At 35.8% G+C, this 25,525-nt stretch overlaps 1 protein-coding gene across 1 annotated transcript in view; it reads left to right on the forward strand.

The window, feature by feature from the left end:
• The window catches only part of SCFD1 (sec1 family domain containing 1), a 105,760-nt gene that overhangs the window by 73,468 nt on the left and 6,767 nt on the right, over nucleotides 1-25,525 (forward strand). The window contains 6 exon segments of the mRNA XM_032343997.1: nucleotides 365-427; nucleotides 6,311-6,386; nucleotides 14,186-14,239; nucleotides 17,611-17,663; nucleotides 19,755-19,788; nucleotides 21,285-21,350. Of these exon segments, the coding sequence (XP_032199888.1) occupies nucleotides 365-427; nucleotides 6,311-6,386; nucleotides 14,186-14,239; nucleotides 17,611-17,663; nucleotides 19,755-19,788; nucleotides 21,285-21,350 (346 nt within the window).

Genomic DNA, 25,525 nt, shown 5'->3' on the forward strand with positions numbered 1-25,525 from the left:
TCAGTACATGATTGTTCTTTTAAGGCAGCAAGTCTGTTTCATGTTAATGATCAGTTTATAATAATAGGAAAAAAATCTTGAAGTTTAGAAAATAAATGCATTTGCGTTTTTTTAAGGATCTCAGTGTTTCAGCACTAATTGTGCTGTACTTGGGTATCATTTTATGTGATTAAAAATCATAAAGGGTATTTATGTACTTGTTTCAGTGCTAATTGTACTGAAACACTGTATTAATTGAAAAATGATTGCTATTTTCAGAAAATGTCTGCATAGTAAAAGTTACAGCCAATAGAGTTTTCAGTTTTGTGATGCTGAATGTTAGCTCTGATAATCAACTTTTTAATACAACTTTCTTATTTCACAGGGCTTTTGCCAAGATGGCCTCAGCTCCTGCCAGCTATGGTAATACTACCACGAAACCAATGGGGTAAGTATTTTTAATAATTCTGATTGAATAAGTCTGGTACTGCAGATCATAATTAGACTCACATGCCTTAAAAATACACTGACACTTTGTTTTTGGTTGGGGGGAGGTTAGGGGTTTTTTTAATTTTCTTTTTTTTTTTTTTAATGATTTATTTACTTCAGAGAGAAAGAGGGAGTGAGCGATGGGGGAAGGGCAGTGGGAGGGAATCTTCAAGCAGACTCTCTGATGAGCAGGGAGCCTAAGCTGAAACAAAGAGTCAGATACTTAACCAACTGAGCCACACAGGTGCCCAGAAACACACAGACACTTTGAATTCAGAATGTTTTCTTTGTGCGATGAATGTCAACATGCTTTTGCCTTCCTTATGTTTAAATTCTCATTTTTAAATGTAAGTTAATATATTTTACATGGTATGAGATATTGGCTTCTCCTCCTGCCTTCTTAAAACATTACATTTTTCAGGGGCACCTGGGTGGCTTAGTGGGTTAAGCCTCTGCCTTCGGCTCAGGTCATGATCCCAGGGTCCTGGGATGGAGCCCCGAATCAGGCACCCTGCTGAGCAGAGAACCTGCTTCCCCCTATCTCTCTGCCTGCCTCTCTGCCTACTTGTGATCTCTGTCAAATAAATAAATAAAATCTTTTTAAAAAAATTACATTTTCCATTTTCAGAAGTTATATGAAGGTTAAAGCTATTCTTACATCAGCGTTGATAAGTAATATAGATTTGGAGCTTGGCATTCTAGACTTAGCTTCAGGATAGATCTAGGCATACTGTTAAATGAAAAGAGGAAGTCCCCAGAGGTGGGTCTGACTTCTGATTCCAGAACATCCTATAGTATGCATGATTTTCAAAGTAGCTGAACAAGGTAATTCCCACTGCTCTTTTTTTTATATACCATATTTATTTCAAATTCCTTAATTTTTAGAATTTAGAAGAAAAGTGTGTAGCCCAGGCAAAAACAGTCTTATTCTAGCCCCACCCTGAGCTTCAGGTTTTAATGAAACAATTTGCAAAAAGCAAAAACACTCAGCCTAAGGCAGGACCTTGTAAGTGCTTTGACAAAATTAATCTAGCTAGTCTCACCTTTGTGCAGTGCTGTGTAGGTTAGCACTTAAGTTTCCTGGTACCAGGGAACTATCTCTGAACTCTTATTCAAACAAAGATTACTTTCTCTTGTTTCTGTTAAAGAAGGATTTTCCATCCTATCCAGGTCTTCATTTCAGAAAGGGTAAAGGAAAAGGAAATTTATTTGGAAAATTACTCTCATCTTTTTAATAGACTTTCCAGTTTCATAAAATTTTAACTAAATATTAAGAGCCCATTAGGTTTCTTATGGATTTCATACTTGAGAATTTTAATAAAATGTGTTATAGAAAAATCTTGATTTGAAGGATATCCCTAGCCTTCTGATAATCATAATACAGGAATACCATTCCATCCCACAAAGCATCCTTTGATTCAGAGTGAGAGATTAAGCCACAAATGTAAACCCAACGTGGCACGTCATTGTTTGGTGTTATTTTTTGTTGTTAAAAATTCAGACAATAAACATTGCTTCAGAATTGAGTTATGTTGTGCTTCACATTTTTATATCATAGATGTTATGTATTGTGGGGAGATCATATAAACAGGACTGGATCTAGCTTCTGTGATATAGAGAAAATAGTAACTTTTGACCTACTCATAATACTTACACTCATATATATTTTCAACTTGTTAGTGTGTTTTAATTCCTAAAACAAGTTATCTTATTTACTATCTTTAATTTTATTATTTTGGTATTAAGTCAATCAAGAAAGCAGGGAATTCTCTTCAAATTATAATTTGCCTAAAAACGATAGGCATACCTCAGAGATACTGTGCGTTAATTTCCAGACCACTGCAATAAAGTGAATATCACAGTAAAGCAACTCAAAATTAATTTTTTTGGTTTCCCATGCATGCAGGTTATTTATGTTTGCACAATACTGTAGTCAGTTAAGGTGTAGCAGCGTATTGTCAAAAAATGTACATACTTAATTTAAAAATAACTTATTGCTAAAATACGTTAACCATCCTCTGAGTTTTCATCGAGTCATAATCTTTTTGATGGTGGAGAGTCTTGTCTTGATGTTGATGGTTGTTGACTGATGGTTGACTGGTGGTTCCTGAAGGTTGTGGTGACTGTGGCAGTTTCTTACCATAAGATTACAGTAAGGTTTGTTGCAATGATGGACTCTTCCTTCACAGTTTTTTTTGTAGCAGTGCATATAGCTTGATAGCATTTTACCTGGAGTAGAAAATTGGGGCCAGTCCTGCAAACCCTAGCCACTGCTTTATCAACAGAATTTATGGAATATTCTGAATCATTTGTTGTCATTTCAGCAGTCTTTACAGCATCTTCATCAGGAGTAGATTCAGTCTCAAGAAACTACTTTCCTTGCTCTACTTTCTTTGCTCATCTCAAGCAACAACTCCTTACTCATTAAAGTTGTATCATGAGATTACAGCAACTCAGTCACATCTTGAGGCTTCACTTCCAATTCTAGCTCTCTATTTCTACCACATCTGCAGTCCTCCACTGAAGTCCCGAATCCCTCTAAGTCATCTGGCATGTTGGAATCACCTTATTCCATACTTTCGTTCATGTTGATATTTTGACCTCATCCCATGAATCATGAATGTTCTTAGTGGCATCTAGAATGGTAAAACCTTGAACAGTTTCAGTTTAGTTTGCTCATATCCATCAGAGGAATCACTATATGTGGCAGCTATATTATAATTTTTTTTTTTAATTTAAGGTTTTATTTATTTGACAGACAGACAATGAGAGAGGGAACACAAGCTGGGGAAGCGGGAAAGGGAGAAGCAGCCTTCCTGTACAGCAGGGAGCCTGATGTGGGGCTTGACTGCAGGACCCTGGGATCATGACTGGAGCTGAAAACAGATGCTTAACAACTCAGTCACCCAGGCACCCTCAAAACATGTTTCTTAAATAAGAAAACTTGAAAACCAGAATCACTCCTCGATCCATGGGCTACAGATGGGTAGTTCGTTAGCAGGCTTGAAAAAAAACATTAATCTCACTGTGCATCTCCATCACACTTCTTAGGTGGCCAGGTATATTGTCAGTGAGCAGTACTATTTGGGAAGGAATCTTTTTTTCTGTTTTTCTGAGCAGTGAGTTTCAACACTGGGCTTAAATACTCAGTAAATCATGTAAACAGATGTGCTATCATCCCGGTTTTTGTTCCATTTCTAGAACAGAGAGTAGATTTAAGCCGCATTAGCCCTTAATAAGAGAGTCAGACTGTCCTTGAAGTTTTGAAGCCAAGCCTTGAATTCTGCTAGATGTGAGAGTCTTAGATGGCATCTTCTTCCAGTAGAAGTCCTATTTTATCTGTATTGAAAAACTCTTGTTTAGTGTAACCCCCTTCATTCATTACCTTAGCTAAATCTGGATAACTTGCTACAGTTTCAACTTCAACACTTGCTGCTTCACCTTGCACTTAACCTTATAGAGATGACTTCCTTCCTTGAACCTTAAGAACCAACTTCTGATAGCTTCATCTTTTTCTTCTGCAGCTTCCTCACCTCTCTTAGCCTTCATAGAATTGAAGGGAATTAAGGCCTTGCTCTGGATTAGACTTTGGCTGAAGGGAATTTTATGCCTAGTTTGATCTTCTATCCAGACTACACAACATTTTCCATATCAGTAATAAGTCTGTTTTGATTTCTTATTGTGTGTTCACTGGAATAGCATTTTTAATTTCCTTTTAGAACTTTTCCTTTGCATTCACAACTTTGCTAACTGGCATAAGAGGCATAACTTTCAGCCTGTCTCAGCTTTCAGGATGCCTTCTTCCTCACCAAATTATTTCTGTCTTTCGATTAAAAGTGAGAGACATGTGCTCTTTTTCATGGTGCCCAGAGGTGGTAGCCTCCTTTAGGATGAAGCTGAATATCTCTTTCCCACCTACTGGCTGCGAGAAACTCACTGAAGTGAGTGATAAACATAAACTTCACCTCTTTTATGAGTAATGGATGGCCACAGTGCTCTGGGTGAAGGAGGTTTATGTGGTCTGCATCAGTTGTGGCAGGACGCACAAGGCTTCCCAGTAATGGGCCATGACTTACGGCCATGTCTGCCTGCTGCTGAATAGGGAACATTCCTGAAGACTGGAGAAAGACCAAGGAGGACTGAAGAAAGAAAGCACAAATCTGTCTCAGGTTGCTTGGTGGATGCAAATCTCAGTGTTCTCAACTTGGTCATTGTGAGAAAAGTGGGGGAAGGGATGTTCCTAGTGATGTTCCTGGACTCACTAATACTACTGGCACTCATTGCTTGGGGCCCAAACGAGCTAGCAGAACCTGCAAACTTTTTAGTCCCTGTAAAGGTGATGTCCACCTATGTTGTAAGAAATGCCCTAAACAAAGAAGGTAAGAAACCAGAAACCAAAGCATCCAAGATTCAACATCTTGTTTCTCCACATGTCCTCTAACACAAACATATATTGCTCTGCAGAAACAGCAAACTAAGAAAAGGAAGAAGCTGCAGAATATGCTAAAGTTTTGGCCAAGAGAATGAAGGAGGCCAAGGAAAAACCAGGACCAGATTGCCAAGAGGCAGAGGCTGTCCTCTCTAAGAGCTTCTACCTCTAAGTCTGAGTCCAGTGAAAAAAGAGATTGTCTAAGAGTAGCAAATGAATAAGATCAGACATCAAAAATTAAAGTGAGAGACATGTGATTCTTCCTTTCACCTGAACACTTAGAGGCCATTATAGGGCTATTAATGACCCAATTTTAATATTGTGTGTCAGGGAACAGGAAGGCCCAAGGAGAGGAAGAGAGATAAGGGAATAGACAGTTGATAGAACATTCAGAACATACCCAGCATTTGTCAGTTAAGTTTGCTTTCTTACATGGGTGAGGATTGTGGCACCCCTAATCAATTAGAGTTGTAACATCAAAGACTACTGATCACAGATCACCATAGCCAGTATAGTAATAATGAAAAAGTTTGACATATTGTGAGAGTAACCAAAATGTGACACAGGACCATGAAGTGAGCAACTGCTGATGGAAAAATGGTGCCAATAGACTTCTTTCATGCAAGGTTTCCACAAACCTTCAGTTTGTTTTAAAAAAAAAATCATTATATGCAAAGTGCATTATACTGAAGCATGATAAAACAAGGTATGCCTAAACAGCTAAGACTAAGCAATTAAAATGTTTAATTCGAAGACAGCTTTTTAGATTTTATGAATCATTACTGACTAGTCAGAGTATTTTTTTTTTTAAGATTTTATTTATTTATTTGACAGATAGAGACCAGAAGTGGGCAGAGAGGCAGGCAGGGAGAGAGAGCGGGGGAAGCAGGCTCCTGCGAGCAGAGAGCCCGATGCGGGGCTCGATCCCAAGACCTTGAGATCATGACCTGAGCTGAAAGCAGAGGCTTTAACCCACTGAGCCACCCAGGCGCCCCCAGAGTATTTTTTTTTAAAGATTTTATTTATTTATTTGACAGAGAGAGAGAGACAGTGAGAGAAGGAATACAAGCAAGGGGAGTGGGAGAGAAAGAAGCAGGCTTCCCGGTAAGCAGGGAGCCCAATGCAGGCCTTGATCCCAGGACCCTGGGATCATGACCTGAGCTGAAGGCAGACACTGAATGACTGAGCCATGTAGGAGCCCTAGTCAGAGTATTTTATCACTTTTATTGTTAGATAAAATTACAGCAGTGATACCTATAGAAGCAAAAATGTTAAGGTCACTTCTGTTTACTGAGAATAAAAGTGGTAGGTAAGTGAGCATCAGCAGGTCGTGTATAATCAGGCAAATATTTTATCTGTAACAAATTAGAAAGATAATTTATACTTAGTGTGATCTTTTTCTTTTGCCCCTAGTCTCTTATCACGAGTCATGAATACAGGATCACAGTTTGTTATGGAAGGAGTGAAGAACCTGGTATTGAAACAGCAAGTGAGTACACTTACTAGGAAACATTTTGGTAACTTTTTTTAAAAATATTTTATTTATTTATTTATTTGAGAGGGAGAGAACGAGCAGTGGGAAAGGGGAGAGAGAGAGGGAGAAGCAAACTTCCTGCTAAGCAGGAAACCAGATACAGCCTCTATCCCAGGACCTGGAGATCAGGACCTGTGCCAAAAGCAGATGCATAACTGACTGAGCCACCCAGGTGCCCCCCATTCTGGTAACATAGATGTTGACAGATTGATTGTTCAGCTAGAACAACTTTCTAGATCTATTCAAGTTATAAATATTTGGAATAAAGTGAAATCAAAGGATCTTTTGTTCTGGCATAGTCTTTTTACATATATAGGTTAGAGGGTTTTTTTAATTTGTTCATTTGGACTTTATTGACACTTTGCTTTTCCTTTAACTGGTTTGTGAAAGTACATTAACTGAGAAATGAGCATATCCTATTTGGAATAATGAACTGCTATCTAATGCTTATGATTTAGGGTTTATCATATATTAAGAGAATAAGAGAATGAATTAATAGTCTAAAAGTGTGTAAATTAGAATAAAATATTTTAAGTAGAATTTATGTTTTGAGGTAATGAAACTGTAGCTTGATTTTACACTTCATTTTGTAATAATAGTTTTAGTTTTATACAGAAGACACTTTTTAATGATCTTTTGATTTTTTCTTATTCCAGTATATAAATATTCTGCTTCAGAGTCACGATTAATTTGGTTTCTTTTCAAACAGGATTTGTTTTTTACTTCTTATTATGGAAGTTTTCAAATATGCATTGTATAGCAATCTTTCCTGAGCCCTTCACCAGGCTTCAGTATTCACCATCCTGTCATTCTTGTTTATATTCCCTAATATATATTTTTTTATTTTACTGAGATAGTTTAAGGAAAATCTGAAACATAATATTGTATATGTAAATATTTCAATTTATAATGAGAAGGATTTTAAATACAGATTTTAAAAAGAGTTAACTATCAGTTATTCAGATGTGAATATTAAGTATTTACTTGTTTTCAGAAAAAAATAGATCTTTTCTTTCTCTGAACTTCCTCCATACTTTTTATCTTTATTACAGTATTTACATGTAGTATTTTGTATTGACATTATTTTTACTCCCCCCCCCACAGTTTTATTGAGATAAAATTGATGTGTGTTTTACTACTTCTTGACCTTGAAGGAAAGCAGTTCTTTCCCCATCTTTGAATTTTTTTTGTTTTAAGAATTTTTTTTTAAGATTTTTATTTATTTATTTGACAGACAGAGATCACAAGTAGGCAGAGAGGTAGGCAGAGAGAGAGGGAGAGGGAAGCAGGCTCCCCACCGAGCTGAAAGCCCGATGCGGGACTCAGTCCCAGGACCCTGAGATCATGACCTGAGCCGAAGGCAGCGGCTCAACCCACTAAGCCACCCAGGCGTCCCTCATCCCTGAATTTTCAATAGCACTTTGCATACAGTAGGTATTCGGTTTTTTATTTCGGCAACATTTTATTATAAAAGCCATGTAGTATTAGTGAAGAACAGTGAAAACATTCTAATTTGTTTTATTTAATTAAAAGGCTGATGGCTTTCCAAACTTTACTTAGGATACATTCCAGATAGTTTGCATTATTTCCTAATTACTTGGGAATATTTTTGAGCTTTGCTGTCCCTCTTAGGAATTCAGGTCAGTCCCTCCCAGTCTAGCTCTCTCTGGGTAAGGAGCTACTAGTAAGTACTTACTCCACTCTTTTGCTGGTTTATAGTACTTCCCTGAATCAGGTTCTTCACTCTCTTTGTAGAAGGTCAAAAGGCACAAAATAGGAAGTTGGGCACATTAGAGACCAACATATTGTATTTTAAAGTTTAACCTAACACCTTTAAAGAGAAAATTACTCATGACTCTTGTTAAAGAACAATAAGACATTCGAGACATTGCTATACCTGCAAAAGGTATTGGGACCATCTCAGTAGGGTTTTGCAGCTTGGGAGGAAGATTGGGTTCAACTCCAAATCCATCAAGGAGAAGTCGAAATTAATAGCCAAGGAACAGTTTAGGGATCAGTGAATATAAAATTACAAGGAAACATCAGGGATGAAAGAGGATTCTGGCTAAACCAACCTAACAGGATTTTGCTAAAGGCAAGCCAAATGATCAGACATCACCTGGGAGATGGTAGAGGATGAGGAACCTGATCAGATATTAGGGTGACCAGGTATTGAAGATGAGAGATTCTCACTAAACCAAATTAACAGAATTCTTTTTAAATTGGACTATGCAAAGATGGACACAGTTCAGAAATCAGGGCCCCATTGAAAGAGATCTCATGGGACCCTGAGTAGAGTTTTGTCAAGGAGATAATCTCTGTCACACCACTCAATTTATCATTAACTATGGACAAGATGATTTTGTTATGTGATACAGAAGGGGAACCACCAACCCCTAAGATACTGTCAGCCTTTCCCTAGACAAAGTGACTGTTGTATAACCACATGCAGTTAAATTAATGTGTCAGGAGATTTACATATTTTTCTTAACGGGTCATGCATATAAGGAAATCACAGTAGTATAGAATTAGCATGGAAAATTACAAACTTAACCTTTGAAATGATCAATTTTTTAACTTATTACCATATGAGTCACATGTTGCATGTCCACTAATGTTTGCAAGAAGTGTCTGAACTGACCAACTTAAGTATTTTTTATTGTGTTAACACAGAAGTTGGTTTGTTTAAAGTTCATTTAGTATAAAAACAAACTGGCATCTGTAACTTCAAATTCCTTTGCTTTTCTTAACATTGCAAATAACAAAGTACTTCGAAATAGTAAAATTTGGCATGATTGGTAGTTATCACCATCTGTAGGATATTCTGCTGCCACAACTAGAAGAGCCATGTCGCTTTTTTTAAAGTGTGTATTAATAAGACATACACTTCAGGCTCAAATTAGAGAAATATTTATTGATTTTGGGGGTGGGGGTCAGAGCATAGTTCATTTTATACTATGAAGTAAAAAGAAATGCCATATTAAAAAACAAAGTTTAATATGATCTTTTGTTTCAAAAAAGAAAAAAATAAGTATACTGAAGGTTATATGCCTAATTTTTAAGTGTTAGTTTTTTTCTGGGTGAGTATTCATCTCTGATTACTTCCATATGATAAATTCCTCTAGCTGAATTAAGGAATCAAAGGGTTGAGCATTTCTCATTGTTCTTAATAAATATTACCAAATTCCCCTCCAGAAAGGATACACTTACTGACTGGCAGTGACTTGTAGCTCTGGTTTCTCTACATCCTTCCCAACCTTGTGTGTGTATATGTGTGCAGGCTTTGTCAGTTTAATAATTTTTTAAAGCTTTTATTTATTTGAGAGAGAAACAGAGAGAGCATGAGTTGGGGGAAGGGCAGAGGGAGAGGCAAGGAGCAGGGAGCCCGATGCAGGACTCTATCCCAGAACCCCTGGCGTTACAACCTGAGTGGAAAGCAGATGCTTAACCTACTGAGCCCCCAGGTCCCCCTAGTAATACTCTTGACTCTTTTTTAACCTACTGATTGCCAGTGCTTACAATTTATTTGTTTATTCATTTTTAAAAGGGATTATTTTAACAAATAAGCAAAAATTAAATAAGACTTCTAAATTATGCAACTTCTTGCTATATTATTCATCACATTCTTGTACAATTACACAAATAAATTCCAAATCTGTGAGTATCATTCGGGTGGTTTTATGTGGTAACTGATACTTGTGATGCATAAAACTTCCCTTGCCCAATAAACAAAGTATACAAAGCTCTTAGAAGCATCATAGAAAACTAGACAATAGATCTTTTTATTTCATTTATAGCTTTTATTCACATAAAAATTATTTATTCATATAAAAATGCAAAATGAAAGGACTATATATTTTATCATTTGTATATGTAATATATATATACTATATCATTATACACACACACAATATATTTTATCATTTCGTCATTTTTAAGATACTGTTGTGGATATTGGATTCACTCATAGATCCCTGATTTATAATTTCAAAATTTTGGAAATAGATGATCTGTCTTATTCCCCCTCCCTTTTCCTGTCCTTACTTCACTGACAGCTTTCTGTCCCTTACATCATTGATAACTGCTCATTCCCTTTGTTTTTCTGATGTCCACACATTTCATCTTATTCTTTCCTTAGCTAATACAGTCTTCAAGGTAAGCATTTTCTTCAAGGAAGTCCACATTACTAGTATTCATTGTCTAGGGCTTTGATTATCAGAAGCAGCAACTGTTGTCCCAGCCTCAGTGCTGACTTCAGCATCAGAGTATCATCCCAATGCCAGGGCTGCAAGGGGAGAGTTAGAAATAGTCACCATAGACCAGATGGCAATATAGGGCAACAAGTAGCTAATTCTAGGAGAACTAAAGGGAAAAAAATTTTTTTAACTGTTTTGGGTATAAAGCTGTATTGCTTTTCTTAGATTGTTTTTTCATTTCTCTGCATTTCATTTCAGTTTTGCTTTTAAGCAATGACACTGATAAAACTAACATTGTTTTTGTTTTAACTTCTCCAGTGACTAAAATCATACAACATGACTATGGTCATAAAACTCATAAGGGTTTTTTAGAAATAGATTTTTTTTCTCCAAGTAAAATTTCCAGTTCTTGTATCTGAAATTTGAAGATTTTATAAATACTGGTCTTTAATTTAGGATATTCATGTGTATGAGAGTTGTCTTTCAAATCTGTGTCTATAATAAGGCTTTTTTTTTTTTCTTTTCATTTAACAGACAGATCCCAAGTAGGCAGAGAGGCGGCAGAGAGGGGGGCGAAGCAGGCTCCCCACTGAGCAGAGAGCCCAATACAGGGCTCAATCCCAGGACCCTGAGATCATGACCTGAGCTGAAGGCAGAGGCTTTAACACACTGAGCCACCCACGCACCCCTATAATAAGGCTTTTGACTACTGAAGATTTATTTGCTGACCTATATGATAATATTTTACATTCTTGTCTAAAACAGTTTCTAAAAACATTGAAAACTATGCTTGGAAATTTTTCTTAAACAGTTAATGGAGTGGTTTTTATTTGAATAAATTTCATTTATACCTCAATTATTGAGCTACAGAAATTTTTTGTTTCCAAAGATGAGTAAGGTAACATTTGTTGAACAAAGAAAATTTTATAGTTTTGTTCTGTTAGTGTTTAGCTGCCACAGTTTAGTTTTTTTTCAAAAGTTGATTAGTCTTGTATATAAATTACTAATATAAAATTGATTTTGGGGGGCACCTGAATGGCTCAGTCATTTGTGTCCAACCCTCAATTTTAGCTCAGGTCATGATCTCAGGATTGTGAGATGGAGCCCTGCATCAGGCTGGGCATGGAGCCGCCTTAAGATTCTCTCTCTCCTTTGCCCTTCCCTGCCCCATCCCCATCTCTCTCAAGAAAAAAAAAAAGAAACAAAAAACTTTTAAATGATTAACTGGGTGGCTTAGTGGGTTAAGTGTCTGACTCTTCATTTGGCTTAGGTCATGATCTCAGGGTTGTGAGGTCGAGTGCCACGTCAAGCTCAGGCTCCATGCTGGGCATGGAGCCTGCTTAGGATTTTCTCTTCTCTTTCCCTCTCCCTCTGCCACTCCCTGCCCACCCTCCACCCCCATTCTTGCTAACTCTCTCTCAAAAATATTGATTTAATGATTAACTCAGTTCACGTCTTCATTTAAGTAAAGAACAAAAGCTAGGTAGTGCATTAGTTGGTGACAAGGATCTCAGAAGTTGTTTTCTGAAGTACTCTTATGCCTTTAACAACATTATGAACCTTTATCATTCTCTACCCTTGAAGTTTTCCTTAAATCTCTGGTTATGCGAATATCCTATGGTGCAGCAGTGGTAGCTGATTCTTTGGGTGTTATGTGGTTATAAAGACCAGACAGAAACATAAAGAACTGTCCCTGGGCTCATGAAGTTTGGGATTATTCTGCTAGAAAGAAGTTTTTCTTGCATTATTTAATGACCTGTTCACTAGCAGGCTTGTCGTTAGGAATTGCAGATACCTATTTTGTATTGCTATAAAATACAAAGCAAAATTTAGTTGTACCTTTTAGAAAAATCTCATTTTTATACTCCATGAGGATTTATCGTAACACGTTGATATATTCAAATTTTCAATTATTGTCACAAATATAAAAATAATATGACTCTTAGAGCTTTATCATTATATAACATCTTTTCTGAATTTTTCTCCATGGCACGGATCTAGTAGTGCAATTCAGGGAGCTCAATGGAGAGCTGTAGTAAATGGAGAAATTGGTATAAAATTGATTTTAGTAAAATCTTATAATTTTAATGTATTCTTTCTCCAGATGTCTTTAAAAATTATTCCCTCCTTTTATTTTGCAAAGTACTTCATCGTTTGTTAATGTTACTTGGAACAAATATATAACTGTAGTTATTTCTTTGGGATAAAACATTTTTATAGATGTAAATCTGCCCCCTGTCATTCTTCAGAGAAAGTCATGGTTTAGACTTATTCCTAGATGTACAAACTCAGTTTTATTTGAAACCAAACTTCCAGGGTAAAATTTTGAGCTGTGCTATTTTGTTCAATTCCAAATAATAGATTTCAGGAAGTACATTCAGTTAGATTGAACCTTGGGTGCTTTTGTTTATATTAAAAAGTTTCTGGCCAACACAGATTTCAGGAAATAATGAAATAGCTTTAATTTTACTTGGCTAAGATTATATTAAAAGGTTTTATTTGCTAACTTAGAGAAATTTAAAAAAAAATTCATATTTTCTATCTGGCCAAAGCAGCATTTTCTCTAGTGGTAGTCCATTTTAGTAAAAATAATGTGTTTTATAACCTAAAGAGAGCAAAACTCTTGTAAAATACTAATGTTTTATCTACATTTATTTAAATAATCAGATTTAATGTTGTCTTTGTTGTAGGAAGTCTCTGAGATACAAAATATTCTTTATAGAACATCCTGCACAGTTTACAAAGGAAATATCAGTTCAGAGTAGGCAGAATACCATCCCAGTAGGAATGCATTTTGAATAAGCTTAATATTTAGTAAAGTTTCTGTACTTCATGTCTTATGTTCAACATAAGGCAAAAGTAGATTGAAATGTTGCAATACTGTTTCTTATCCCAAGGCATATAAGCATGTCAAGAGGCAGTCTTCTGCCAACACCAGTGTTACACATTTCACCTTCAGAATGGAATTTCTTCTGTAAGAAGACAGTGCAGTATGTCATTGGAAATTTGGAATTTATCCCAGGCAAAACAAAAATGGTCAATAAAATTTATGTATCCATTTCCCCGTTTTTCAAAGAGCACAAGTATCCTTTTGGCTCAGAAGAATATACATCAGAAATGAAAGACTCTTGAGGTTCTTTAATCTCATACATTTTCAAACTCTAAGTTACTCTGTTTCTAAAGAAGCTCTTACTACCTGCACAAAGGAAATAGGGGAAAAAATGGGATTCTTATTTGATCAAAAGTTTGCAATTGGTCATATTAAAAAGCAAACATTCCAACAGAGTAAAAATCCCAAACATGTATTTGTATTAAAACCTGGTTACACTTTCACATCAAAAGGACCTTTTGATTTAGAATTATATTTTTTTTCTGGAAACTTGAGTAGTGCCAGGGGTATTTACATCTATGTCACCATTCACAGAATACTTAGTTTTAGAATGTGTTTAATGGAAAAGTAAGCATACTTAACTGGAATGATTCACCTGTTTTTTTTTTAATAGAGAAAACCTTCGGTTTTTCTTCTGATATTTAACAAAATACTTATCTCTTCCACAGAATCTACCTGTTACTCGTATTTTAGACAATCTCATGGAGATGAAGTCAAATCCTGTGAGTAGCATCTAACGGTGTACTTACAAGTTCATGAACATATCAAACTCGGTACATGAAAAGCAGTAAAATCTGAGCTCATTGTGGGCTTAATCACAGCAGACTACATAAAGGAAAGAGTCCATGTTCTCAAAGAGCCTTGTTAGCCATTATCACAGTTAATGAGAATTGGTTTTCTCAGCTGCTCTAACTGTTCTGGCCAGCTCTCATTGAAATTAATTGCAGATTGTATTCTCTATATAGTAAAACATCCTAAGGAGCAAGCTTCAGTAAATGACAAAGAACTAGTGGGCATCAGCTGGTGTAGTATAAGGAATACCAGACCAACTTAACTTTATGAAAATTAGGAGAGGAGTACACAGTGTATGTGTTCAGATGGCACAGAAGTCTTGGCCTGAAAAGTAAATTGAGAGGGAGAAATTGTTGGATGAATAGAGAAATGGGTAAATATTGTTAGCATCTACTGGCTTTCCAAGCTATCTTCACAATTCAAGAAAGGAATGTGAAGGTCGTCACCGTCCGTTTCATACAACAGGTCATCCTGTTATTACGGCGAATAGAAAGTGGTTATCACGAGTCGAGAATCAAGAAAGGCAGCATCAGAACCCTAGTTTGGGTGGATCTGGGTCTCTGGGGATTTTGGCAGCAAGGCTTAAGATCCCATGCTAAGAAAGATGGAACAGAATCTTGAGATAAATATGTCACTTTTTGTAATTGTTGAAACATGATAATAACATTAAATTAACAAATAAACATACTTAAAAATCTGCCCATGTGAAAACAAAGAGTGTAGTAAAACATCCCCAAGGGGGACAATTACGATTATGAAAGGAATGAGAGGATGTTCTAGAATGATAAGCTAAAAAGGGTTGGATTCTTCAGTCTAGAAATTTATACACAGAAAATGGTATACAGTGTAGTGTAACAATAGATTTCCTTGAAACATCCTGGAATGTACAAAGACATAGTTCTTGAAAAGCCTGAAAGCTTAAGAGAAGTATACATTTATAACTAATTATCTTAGAGAATACTGCTTCATAATAAACTTTGAATTTGTGGGAGATACTGTCCCAAACACTATTAAGATTAAAAATATAAATAAATGAAGAATTTTAGATGCCAAATACACACGGGGTTAAGGAAATTTAGGATATTTTGTTATTGTCCCTAATTTTGAAGTTGACATAATGAATAATGATAGTAATAAAGATGAAAGCTCATTTTTATTACATACTTTTTATGTGTCAGGAACCATTCACAACATTTTTCACATTTAGTTTTTATTAGAACCTTCTACAAAAAATATTGGATTTTTTTGTTGTTATTTTGGGGTTTTTTGTTGTTGTTTTTTAATTTATTTATTTGATGGAGAGAAATCACAAGTAGGCAAAGAGGGAGGTGGAGAGAGAGGAGGAAGCAGGCTCCCTGCCAGGCAGAAAGCCGGATGCAGGACTCGATCCCAGGACCCTGAGATCATGACCTGAGCCAAAGGCCAAGGCTTAACCCACTGAGCCACCCAGGTACCCCCCAAAAATACCGTTTTATTGTTATTTTCATTATATGGGTGAGAAAACTTTGCACAATAAAGTTAATTAAGTTGCCCAAGGACACAAAGTTAATAAATGGCAGAGCTGGGCAGGCCACATTTTTTAGCACTGTGCTATATTGATGAGGCCAAGAAACATGCTTTTCATGGAATCACAGAGCTTTAGAGTTTAAAGAAACATTAGAAGTTATTTAAACAGTGGGGGAGAGGAAACCAAGAGATATTAAATGACTTCTCCCAAGTCACACTATTTTTAATAGCAGAATTGGAACCAAAAACCTACTATTCCTATATTTCTGCTTACTGCTCATTCCAGCATACACATGTGTTCCACAATACTTGTCATAGGCACATGGATGGCTAAATTATGGTTCTTATTCTAATGTTTCTCCAGATTATGTAAGTTCCTTTATTAGTTAACTGGTAACTCTAACTGTATAACTGAAAACACATTACTACAGATGTTTTTTAACTAGAAAGAGTAAATTTTTTCTGCTTTAAAAGCATTTCTTTATCCATCTGCTAGATGAGGCAGTTACCTGCACTTTCTCTTATCCTTTTCCTGTTCCCAGATAGACAACTTGATTTGGAGGCATTAAAGAGAGATTAGCAAAATATTTAAGAGCTTAGCAAAGCGGACTAAGTTAGATCTGCCTAGTAATCTTCAGTGCATCTTATCTCAAAGGCCTGAAAATGCTATAACCTAATTCTAGATGCATTTTTACCACTTAGTAGGTGTTCCCTTTTGATTTGTCTCGACTGGATAAGTTAAAAGGGAATTACAGAAATATCAGATGGGTTTCGCCTTGTAACTCTGGTTGGTAATGGTTTCCTGGAGCAATGTGCTGAAGGGTTCTGATGCTACTCTTGAGTGCACTGAGAGTTTTGTGATTGGTTAGGCACTGTCCACACTGAGTACAGCACTAGGTGGTGGCAACCAATGCATGGTTTGTCATCAGCAGGTTTGCATCGAGCCATCTGTGCTCCAGCAAGCCACAGTCTGCTTCGGCTGACTGTGTTGCAGAAGGAGAGGGAGGCAGAGATTAGGGAGCGGTTACACTGCTAGCAGTAAAGCAGTACTTTGCAGATCCTTTACTATTTAGACGCTAGTCTCCAGTTGAGAGATTCCATAACTCCTTATGCACAACGTCAGAAATCTACAAAGTTCTGAAAACTGAAGGATTTTGTATACCTGCACTCCCATAACTGGGAATGTCACACTGTATCGTTCATGCATGATACCATCTAAAAACTTTTTAAATTCAAGATGCCAGAATACATCTAACTCCAAATGTTTCAAATAATAGAGATTATGAACCTGTATTAGGTTATTCTGTGTATTCAGTAAAATCATAGACATATAATAAAATTCTAAAACAGAAACAAAAAATAATTATATTGGTTTATAAAATGGGTATATTTTCAAGACAGTATAGCAATATTAGTGTAGTATAGTATTGTGGTTAAGAGCTTGGGCATTGAAACTAGGCTACTTGGGTTCAAATCCTGTACTTCCCATACTTACTAGTTATGACCTTAGGAAATTTAGATAACTCCTCTGTACCTCACTTTGCCCATCTGAAAAAAACAGGTAACAATAACTACCTCATAGATGTTATGGGGATTTAAGTGAGTAATTTCATCTAAAGGATTTAGAATAATGTTTAACATGTAGTAAGTGCTCTGTTAGTAGTAGTGGTGGTGACACAGATTTATTTAATTAACCTACCAGATTAATAGCTTAATTTAATAACATATTCAAAGCCAAACAGGAACTTTCTACAGAGAAATCAAGTTTTTTTGTTTTGTTTTGTTTTTTTAATAGGAAACTGATGACTATAGATACTTTGATCCCAAAATGCTGCGGGGCAATGACAGGTAAGCAGCTCTTGACTTGTGTAATTGGTTTGTAGGTCTTCCCACCGGCTAAGAATGGAAATAATTTTTGTTACAAATCAGTAATTGCTTATTAAAAAATTCAAACTATGTAGAAAACTGGTAAGTAAACAAAATATATAATCCTATTACCTAGAGATAATCACTGCTAATCTTACTTGACATTCGGTTCTTTTCAAGTGTATATACTCACACACCAAAAAAATACATTGGGCTTGTTGTTTTGTTTTTGTTTTTTTATGACGAGATGGCAGTAATACAGACTGTTTGGGGGAGGGGAATTTGGATGTGTATTTAAATGAACATTCTTACTGAACCAAAGCAAAGACGGGAACTTTATGTTGGATACCAGTTGTTATTTTTATTTAACTGGCCCATAAGAGCTAAGCCCCCATAGATTATTGTAAATAGTTCTTTATGGCAGTGAAACATTCTACAGATAAATTTCTCTATAACAAACATGGTGTGGTAATGTTCTTGTTTGCTTCACTGTGGATATCATTTTTCAGGATTTACTTCATGGGAGTATGAAAAATAGCCTACAAGACATAAAGAATAGGCCTAAATAGGAGGGGAAAAAAACCTTCTTAGAATGATCTTCTTTCTCACCTAGACTTGGATGAAGCTGGTTTCTGGCCTACATTTTATGTTTGGGATCTTTAGAACTTTTGTCTCTGCTTTATCCTAAGCTTTTATCTTTATCAATAGAACAGACAATCTAGTACTAGATAGTTGATTGTTAGATTATACTGTAACTTAAAAGGTTATTTTCTTTACAGAAATATTGCTAAAGTTGAGAAAGAAGCTGCTAAGAGCAGCTGCAGCTGGCAAAGGAGAATTTGACAATATATTCTGGAAGGGAGAGAATGAGGGGTGACAGATGAGGAGTTTGGGGCTTCTTTTGAGAGTGGTGAAAAATGTTCTGAAGTTAGTGGTGACAGTTGTACAACTCTGTAAATATAGTAAAACCCACTGATTTGTATACTTTAAGATAGTGAATTTACAACTCTTTTCCTGTCTTGATATTCTCCGGCTTATGTTTTATCCTTATATTTGCATATGGCTAACAAGTAGGCGTATTTTGCTTCTTAGAAACTTCTTTGCCTTCTTCTGAGTTATTTCATCACAATTAACCTTGATTATTAATAATACTGTGCTATTTAAATCTCTCCTTATTCTATGTGTACTCTTAGAGGAACCTAAAGCACTCTGGAAGGAGGTTAATCGCTGATGAGGTGTTGAAGTCGAGTGGGCTTCTGGCCCTTTCTTTGGAGAATTCATTCAGACAGGCCATAGAAATGATGAAACGATGATAAAGCTGTGAAATTGGCCTTTCAGTAATTAAGGACGGTGTAATAGCACTCTTCTCTTCATTGAGATTTTTAAAAAATTGCTTGTGAGGAAAACCTAAGTTCTCTTTGTATAGCCTGTTTTAGCACCAAAACAAAGATATGTGATTCACACAAGCATTGAAAAATATCTTTATTAAAAGATCTCTTGGACACCAAATAAGTATTTTTAAAATATATTTTAAGTATATAAATATGAGGCCAATACATATAATAATATATAGTGGTATATAGAAATACAAAGAAATAAGCTACAACAAAATGCACATTTCTCCTTTATCCCCCCATCTCCTCCTGTTACTTCCCATACATGCATTTATAGTTTTTTCCACAGATGTAGATACTGACAAACTGTAAAATTATGTTGAATATAGTAAAATCTCATATAATTTACCACTAAAATATATTTTATCAACTTAGCTTATTCCTTCTGAGAGCTGCTGCTTAGTGTTTCCTTCTCCCTTCCAGTTTTCTCTTAGATTTTATTTTAAAGTTAACAGATTGCCGTACTCCCTTTTAGATACTGACACATGTACTTCATATTCCTCTGCATCCCAGTTCACTATTTGGGTACACAGAACTAAAGGACCCTGTCTCAAAGAAAGTGAAGGGGGAAGAACTGTAATCCATATCTAATTGTGTGTGCACGTGTGTTTCCCCTACTTCTTTTATCTATAGTGAAAGCCTTCAGTGAAATTTTCACCAACATTTTTCTTTGTTGCAGCTCAGTTCCAAGGAACAAAAATCCATTCCAGGAGGTAAGTTCTGTATAAAAATTCTGTCTCTAAAACAGAAGGAAGATTACCAAGCAGTCTTGAAGAATTTCTTCATCTTAAATATGGCTTTATTAAAATTACTGTATGGTAATTTTTATAAATCCAGTTCTGTATAACCAAATTAGTAACCATCTTTTCCTGATTTATAAAACAACTTAGAATAGTTTAAGCTAAAAATAAATGATACAGCCAATGGATACTTGGGCAGTTTCTATAGTTGGCTATGGCAGACAGTGCTGCTATAAACATTGGTGTGCATGTATCCCTTTGAATTAGTATTTTGTCTCTTTTGGGTAAATACAAAGTAGTATGATTGTTGGATTGTAAGGTAGTTCTTTTAACTTTTTAAGGAAACACCATACTGTTTTCCACAGTGGCTGCACCAGTTTGTATTCCCACCAGCAGTGGAAGAGGGTTCCTCTTACTCCACATCCTCCCCAACACCTGTTGTTTTTTGTGTTGTTGATTTTAGCCATTCTAACAAGTGTGAAGTGGTATCTCATGGTGGTTTTGATTTGTATTTCCCTGATGATGAGTGATGCTGATTGAGCATCTTTTCATGTAAGTGTCCATTGACTGATGACTGGGTACAGAAGATGTATTTTTACAGTGGACTATTAGCCATAAAAAGAACAAAATCTTGACATTTGCAACAACATGGATAGAGCTAGAGTATATTATACTAAGTGAAATAAGCCGGAGAGAGACATACCTTATGATTTCACTCATATGTAGAATTAACAAACAAAACAAATGAGCATGGAGAAAAAAGAGACAAACCAAGAAACAGTCTTAACTATAGAGAACAGGCTAATGGTTACAAGAGGGGATGTGGGTTGGGGGACTGGGATTAAGGAGTACACTTGCTACAAAGAGCGCCTGATGTTTATGGAACTGTTGAATCCCTGTATTATACACTTGAATCTAATACTATACTGTATAGTAACTAACTGGAATTTAAGTAAAAATCTTTTTAAAAAGGGACACAAAATTAGGTAATTCATGAAAAAGAAGTCTAAGACTATGGTAAAAGTTTTTTATGTGTGGAACTCGTTTCTAAAATTGGCTTCCAAACTTTTGTGAAGATAACCATGACTCTGTTTTCATTTGAAATACAAGAAGCTTCTTAACAAAAATTAGTAAAGAACGTTTTGGAAATTATATGCCAAGTTTCGTTTTTCCTACCTACAATAAATAACCTTAAATTTTTAAAAAGGCTTTTGGAGGAAGCCCTTTAGATTTACTTGCTATTACTTAACTGAAGAATGAGATTTACTTTCCTCTTTACACTTTTTAGAAACAAATTTCTTTTTAATTGAAGTAGCATTAGGTGCTTAGGATGTGACCTTTTGCTAGTTTGTAATTTTTTTATGTAATTTGTATAATAATGCTTTGAACTAAAAACCATGTTGGTTAAAAGGTAAAATACTGTTTCTTTCAACTTACCTTTTTTTTTTTTTTTTTGTCTGCATTTTTAGGCAATTGTTTTTGTAGTGGGAGGAGGCAACTACATTGAATACCAAAATCTTGTTGACTATATAAAGGTACATGTTGGCCTTTTTATTCTTTAATCCTTTGATGTTTCACAGTTGTTCTTTGTCTTCAGCATACTAGCATTCTCTGATGGCTCTTCTGACTCTTACATACCCCCTTTCCTGGTCGTAGGCTAAAAGTCCTCATAAAGGGGAAATGCCTGTAAGCTCATTGTTTTCCAATTCCTGTCACGTTTCTAGCCTAAAATTGTAGTTAATCTGGAAAATAATGTATCTTATTGATGCAATGTACTTGGAAGCTATCTTAATTTGACTTTAAATATTCAGAGACCACTTGAAGCTCATAGCAGCAGGGAATGACAGACAACTGTGCAAAAGTATATGAAGGAGAGGGTGTAACTTCAAGAGGAAAACACCGTTTAAAATGTAGGGGCAACAGAATTACATTAAATAATGATCATTCCTTGTGTCCTATGTTATGTAAGGCTTTAAAAAGGTTGAGATTTTACAAGCATAATTTTGAAGAAACATTGCAGTCTACCAAATATTTTACTGCAAACTTGTTTTTAATCATGTATAAGCTTGACTACTCATCTCTTTCTACTACAGAATTTTTAATTTTGTGAAATGTTTTAGTAAGTTGATTCTTTGTAACAAGTAATTGATAATTAACTAAATCTAGTTTTTTCTCTGATCAGTCACTTTGATCAGAAGAACATCAAACTATCAGCAATAGGTATGTAAGCCCTTTATCCTTTACTTAATTACAGTTTACTAAGTATTTTTTTTCCCCTGATTATTATCCTCTACCCACAAAAACATAGGTAGTAGAGCACATGATACTATGACCGGTCAGGCATGTAGTAGATATTTTAAGTTCCCATATCCAAGCACCTTTAACAGATCATTACTTAGGGTAACAGCTACACTGTGGTCTTCAGCTCTGTTGTTGAACAAATTATTTTGTATACATTTTAGTGGCAGTAGTATCCTAATTTTGCCTCTGCAGAGGGATCTTAGAAAATACATCAAACCTATGAAATGAGAAAGTGTAAAAGAAAAAGGATTAGAATTATTGCAAGTGTCTATCCCCAAGATGTTATTGGCATCATCAGGACCTACAATATGGGTAACTGCAAATTCAGTCTTTTGAACTGGAACCCATCTTGGACCTTCAGTTTCAAATGAAGGAGGCAGTTTTCTGCAAAACATGTAGGCATGTAAGGATAGCTCATAGTATTACTCTTGCTCCTGGCCTCTTACAAGGTACAGAGATAATGTTACCTTTTCCCTTTTGTGTTATTCACTTATTGGCTCCTTTTCGGAGAGTCCAAAATTTCATTCTTTCCATGCGTCAGTCATTTTTCTTAGAATTTGACCCCAGGTTTAGAAGACGGTCAGATTCAGGAAGGTGACTGATGGATAAGGCAGGCAGCAGTGTGAGAACGCTTTCCCCTTGGTCCATTCCTGGGTAGGGTTGGGTAAGTGCAAGCTTATAGGACTGTCTGGTCCACCTGTTAATCCCAGTTTAGACAGGCAAAAAGTAGAAACAGCCCTTTCCATCATGCCTCAGACAGATTTAGAGGTAGTATTTTGGTGTCATGTTTGGAATTAATCCATGTCCCTGTATTACAGGATCACATAGAGAAAAAAACAGTTTTAGAAATGCAGAATAAATTTTTGTTAGTTCCTATGTTATTACCCTCTTCATCTCTCCCTTATTCTTCCTGCAGTATCTTAAAAATCTATCCCCTGTTGATTCTCCTGTATAGTTGTATGCCTGCTACATTTTAACACACATTCCATCATACAAGCTACTCTGTCTCGGCAGGACAGGTGTTCAGTTTAGGAAACGTGTCTAAATGTCTGTTCCAGTTTTTAGTCAGTCTGCTACTTTGTGTCTGGTGAGGTATGTAAGTCAGTCTGTTGTATATGAGGCTTCTTAGCACTCTTAATGAACTGCACCCATAGCAAAATGGGTTTGTCAAGTAAAATATAAAAAGAGCCCAAAATGAAATGCTTTCTGCTGAGGCTTCTAATAGAGTGTTAAAGGTGTTTGCTGCAATAACCAGATGTACAAACCCAAATCCAAAATGATTGTCTATTCTGGATGAAACCAGTTGCTGTCCACCTGGAACCAAAGGTCATAGGCTATTGTCACTATGTGTAAATATATGTTTTCATTTATCTTAGGTGTATACCTAGGAGTGGAATTCCTGGATCACTGTAACTTATATGATTAAGTGTTTCAGGAATTGCTAGACTGTTTTCCAAACAGACTGCACCATTCTGCATTCACGGAAGCAGTGTATGAAGATTTTGACTTCTCCACGTCATCACCAGCACTTGTTATTGGACTTTTTGATTCTGACTATCCTAGTGGGAGTGAGGTGGTATCTCAGTGTGGTTTTGATTTTCATTTCCCTGATTACTTAGGATGTGAAGCATATTTTCATTACTTATTGGTAATTTCTCTCTCTTCTTTGGAGAAATGTCTATTCAGATTGTTGCCCATTTAAAAATTTAGGTATTCTGCCCTTTTATTATTGAGTTTTAAGAGTACCTTATATAATCTGGAAACAAGACCCTTATCAGATATGTGATTTACAAATATTTTCTCCCATTCCTTAGGTTACCTTTGCACTTTTAGATGGTGTTTTTTAAAGTACAAGAGTTTTTTTCTAATTTTTTTGAAATCCAATTTGTATTGTTGCTCATGCTTTTGGTGTCATATCTAGGAGTCCTTTGTCAAATCTAAGGTCTTGAAAAGACTTCTAAAAGAAAAGAAAAACCTTTTCACTCTTAGATGTAGATCATTGATCCATTTTGAGTAAATTTTGCATGTAGTATGAATTAGGCAAGAATAAGAAAGAAAAGGCATCCAAATTGGAAAGAAAGTTAAAACTCATGTCACTATTAGCAGATGACATATAGAGAAAATACCAGGGACTATCAAAAACTGTCAGAACTCAGTACAGTTGCAAGATATAAAAATAATACCCAGATAGCTGTTGCATTTCTATACACTAATAAACTATCAGATAAATCAAGAAAACAGTCCCATTTACAGTCACATTTAAAAAAATTAAGTACCTAGGAATAAATTTAATGAAAGGCATGTTTATTGTAAACTACAAGCCACTGAAGACATAGAGATATTCTGTGTTCATGATTGAAAGAATCAATATTGTTGAAGTGTCCATACTCCAAACCTGTTGATTGGTTCATTGTAATCCCTGACAAAATTCCAGTGGCACTTTTTCACAGAAATAAAATAAACAATCCTAAATTTGTCAGAAGCCACAGAAGACCATTAATAGCCAAAGCAATCTTGAGAAAGAAGAATAAAGCTGGGGGCATCACATCTTCTAATTTCAAACTGTATTACAAAGCTGTGGTAATAAAACAGTATGGTACTAGCATAAAAACAATCACATATATCAGTGGAAGAGAACTGAAAGCCCAGAAATAAACCCATACAACATATGGTACATTAATTTACAACAAAGATGTCAGGAATGTACAGTGGGGCACAGGACATTCTCTTCAATAAATGGTGCTAGGAAAACTAGACAGCCACGTGTAAAAGAATAAAGTGAAATCGATCTCTATTTTATACTATACACACAAATTAGCTCAAAATGGATTAAGGATTTGAACATAAGACCTGAAATCATAAAACTCATAGAAGAAAACAAGCAGTCAATTCCGTGACTGACATAGGTCTTAGCAGTGATCTTTTTAATCTGACACCAAAAGCCAAAGCAACAAAAGGAAAAATAAATGAGATTACATCATAGTAAAAAGTTTCTCCACAGCAACGGAAACCATCAACAAAAGGAATAGGCAGCCTACTGAGTAGGAAAATATGTTTGCAAATAATGTATCTGACAAGGGATTAATATCCAGAATATACAAAGAACTTATACAACTCAACACCAGAAAATAATCCAATTAAAAATTTGCAGAGGAGGGGCACCTGGGTGGCTCAGTGGGTTAAAGCCTCTGCCTTCGGCTCAGGTCATGATCTCAGAGAGCCCTGCGCCGGGCTCTCTGCTCAGCAGGGAGCCTGCTTCCCTTCCTCTCTCTCTGCCTGCCTCTCTGCCTACTTGTGATCTCTGTCAAATAAATAAAATCTTTTAAAAAGAAAAAAAAAGTGCAGAGGACCTGAACATTCTTTTCCAAACAAGACGTACATATGGCCAACAGACAGATGAAAAGATGGT

The sequence above is a fragment of the Mustela erminea genome, chromosome 5 (genome assembly GCF_009829155.1).
Source record: "Mustela erminea isolate mMusErm1 chromosome 5, mMusErm1.Pri, whole genome shotgun sequence".
NCBI classification, from domain to species: domain Eukaryota; kingdom Metazoa; phylum Chordata; class Mammalia; order Carnivora; family Mustelidae; genus Mustela; species Mustela erminea.